Here is a 3,901-nt window from a genome sequence, read left to right on the forward strand (position 1 = left end):
GTTTTCCCATGGACCATTATATGTTGCATGTTCAAGAGTCGGTAAACCTGACAATCTATTTATATGCACAGACAATGGGACAGCAAAGAATGTTGTATATTCGCAAGTTTTACGTAGTTAAAAACATATATATATATATATATATATATATATATATATATATATATATATATATATATATATATATATATATATATATATATATATATATATATCTATATTCACAGGTGGGACATAGGGACACAACTACAATGGCGCGTAACTAATATGGTGCGTAACGACTTACGCGCGCGGGGGGGCTTGGGGGGGGCGTGAAGCGCCCCCACCAACTAGGTGTTGGGGTGGTGTGAAGCGCCACCCCAACAGCTAGTATATATATATATATATATATATATATATATATATATATATATATATATATATATATATATATATATATATATATATATATATATATATATATATATATATATATATATATATATATATATATATATATATATATATATATATATATATATATATATATATATATATATATATATATATATATATATATATATATATATATAGTTGGTGGGGGCACTTCGCGCCCCCCAAGCCCCCCCGCGCGCGTAAGTCGTTACGCGCCATATTAGTTACGCGCCATTGTAGTTGTGTCCCTATGTCCCACCTGTGAATATAGATATAAATATATATATATATATATATATATATATATATATATATATATATATATATATATATATATGTATATGTATATATATATATATATATATATATATATATATATATATATATATATATATATATATATATATATATATATATATATATATATATATATATATATATATATATATATATATATATATATATATGTATATATATATATATATATATATATATATATATATATATATATATATATATATATATATATATATATATATATATATATATATATATATATATATATATATATATATATATATATAGTGTCGTCACTCGACAGACATAACACACAGACAACTTATTTTTATATATAGAGATATTCACAGGTGGGACACAGGGACACAACTACAATGGTGCGTAACTAATATGGCGCGTAATGACTTACGCGCGCGGGGGGGCTTGGGAGGGGGGTGCAAAGCGCCCCCGCCAACTAGGTGTTGGACTGGCTCGAAGCGCCACCCCAACAGCTAGTATTTTTATAATGAGAAACGAAGTCACATAGCCGAAGCGACTAATTAATTTGAGGCGGACACTTCACACTATTTATAACACGATCCCAGGATTTCTTGTCACAAGGACCATCCCAGGTATTCAGTCTCACTCTAAGCAGGGAATATTTGTACATTCGTTTGGTTTTCTGTTTTATTTGATGTATAGAACCAGAAGGAGGACGATCACAGGCTATCCTCATATGGAGCCAGAATTTAGCTTTTTGTTTAGCCATCTTCACTTTAGGATCAACTTTCCAGAAGGAATTGCGAGTACCCGTTCGCACGCGCTCAGAGGGGACAGCTTTTTTAGCGGCAGACTTGAGACAGAACACTATTTGCTGAAAATACGAGTTGATATCTATCCTAGTTTAAGTTGCATACACAGATGTTTGCAATAAGTGAAAAGGCACTTTAATAAATAATAATAACTGGGATAAAGTCAATACATAAAGTGGAACATTGGTGTTTTCCCAATTTAACTTTGAGAACCACTTGGGATAGTTACGCTGCACAGATCTCGCCATGGAGCAGAATAGTTGGCACGTGATTGGTAAATGATCGTCGTGGATTTTAGAGTCGTCCACATGAACTATTGACGAAAGTAAAGTTGAATCTGACACAATTACATGATCAATGTTGGAAGTAAGACCACCACGATTGTGAATATAAGTAAATAGAAGATCTTTATCAGCAAGATGGAATCCTCCGGGTAGTGAATCGAGAAAGATTTCAGATCGGTCAGAATTAGATAATAAGCCAGTGTTCATGTCGCCGGCGAGAATCCATTTGGTATTTTGTTTTGAAAGGTAGCTAAGTAGTGTTCGCAAGCGATTACATGCTTGTGAAAAACTAGACAACGACTGCGAGATTTTTTTATTACAGGGGAAATAAACGTTTATAAATGCGGTATCACCACATTTTATCGCTAAGATGTTAGCGTCACTTTGCAATAATATTGGCTGAGTCTTGTGTCTGAAATAGATGGCCAGACCTCCTGATGGTCTACTACGGGTTTTCTTGCCAGCTCTTAAAAAGGTATAATGGGTCCAAAAACGCTTTAGGCTATCAACATTCACTTTAGAGAGAAGGTGCTCCTGTAATTTTTTTTTTTTTTAAACAAAGTCGATAATTTTTATTTAAACGTTTACGAACAAAATATGCGTAATAACGCTCCTTTGGAGTAACATTACCAGAAAACTCAACACAAAAATTCATCTAAGGCTACAAAAATTATGATTGATCTTAATCCCCATAGCGTAGTCTATCAATGAGCCATTCATAGAAAAAAAAATTACCCATAAGATTGTACTATAAATGCCATCTTTTCCATAAACTATGAATCCAAGACTGTTCATCGAAAAAACTGCGAACTAAAAACACCTGTAAAGTAGATGAACAGATTACGACCAAAATAAATACTGAGGACCACCAGTTGACTCGTGCAAAACTTGCCTCGGCAATTTTCCTGTCTCTGGCTTCTAGTGCTCGTAAATAATTTTGTAACCGCTCTGCATGTACTAGATTATCTCGGACTTTCGTCAAATAATCCTGGATTCCTTTAAATGCGATATCTTGCATTTTATCGAGTAGCACGTCAGGTATATTTGATTCTCCCCAAATTTCCTTGGATTCGTCTTGGTCATTTTCAATAAGTATTTCAAAAAATACACTTTTGGCACTATATATGCTGAAAGAGTTGTCAAAACAAGCTTTATAATCACCAGTCTCGTCCATTGTTTGCCTGTGGGTTCCATCTTTCTTTCTGGTTTCTGAAACAATCAATCTTCTACTTGGAGATATTAGTTGAAAGTCAAGATCTAGCTCTCCCTGACCACCATCTATAACCTGATAGTCAATATCCAAAGTTTGCCCTGAATGTACTTTAATGTAAAAGCAATCTTTAGCTCCTGGTTGAACGCTTACAGTCAACTGTCTTTCCTTTTCCTGTCCAATCACAAAACTAAAGCTAATAATAAGTAAAAGAGAGATCATTCTTCCGTTATTTAAATTGACTAATTGACTTCCGCTGTTCGGTTATATAACTAATTGCGTTCAAAACTGTAAGCTTAATCACGTAGGGAGTTGATTTTATCAAACAAAAAAAAAACGAACTAATTTTAAAAAAAAATTCTAGTTTGGATTAAAACATGCACCGTAAATATTTTTGCGGTTTACATAATAACTATAGCGATTCTGAGCTAAACTTAAAAAATTTTCTACTTTTTTTTCATGTCTTAAAAAGACATTACTTATACCTATAAGAAAAGAAATTCGGTAATGATGTTTTTTGAACAACGATTTCTACTAAATTCAAACTTTTAGTTTTGTTTTACAAGATTTTTGAAATGTTGTAATCCCTTATTAAAATATATTCAAATACTTTTGGAGTTATAGTTTTTGGCCCTTTACGCAATTTAATGTCTTTTCATACTCAAGTCTTTTCGAAGATGTTTGATTACGACTGTAAGTCCCAATTCTAACAACGATTTCTACTAAGCTTTAAACTTTTGGTTTTCTTTTTTATGGTTTTTAAATTGTTGTAATCCATTGTCAAAATATATACAAATATTTTTGCGATTGCCAGTTTTTGCTGTTTGAGCAATTTAATGTAAACCTTCCATGCATGAAAATCTTCAATTTTTCCGCATAAATGTGACAATATTATTGCAATACTG

General features: G+C 32.1%; 1 protein-coding gene across 1 annotated transcript; it reads right to left on the bottom strand.

Annotated features, from left to right (window-relative positions):
• Positions 1-1,031: 1,031 nt before the first annotated feature.
• LOC136043012 (transmembrane emp24 domain-containing protein 1-like) lies at positions 1,032-3,678 on the bottom strand. The gene has a single exon (XM_065727898.1). The coding sequence runs from the start codon at positions 3,216-3,218 to the stop codon at positions 2,535-2,537; it is 684 nt and encodes a 227-aa protein (XP_065583970.1). The 5' UTR covers positions 3,219-3,678; the 3' UTR covers positions 1,032-2,534.
• Between the last annotated feature and the right edge of the window lie 223 nt (positions 3,679-3,901).

Source organism: Artemia franciscana, unplaced genomic scaffold (assembly GCF_032884065.1).
Source record: "Artemia franciscana unplaced genomic scaffold, ASM3288406v1 Scaffold_2837, whole genome shotgun sequence".
NCBI lineage: Eukaryota > Metazoa > Arthropoda > Branchiopoda > Anostraca > Artemiidae > Artemia > Artemia franciscana.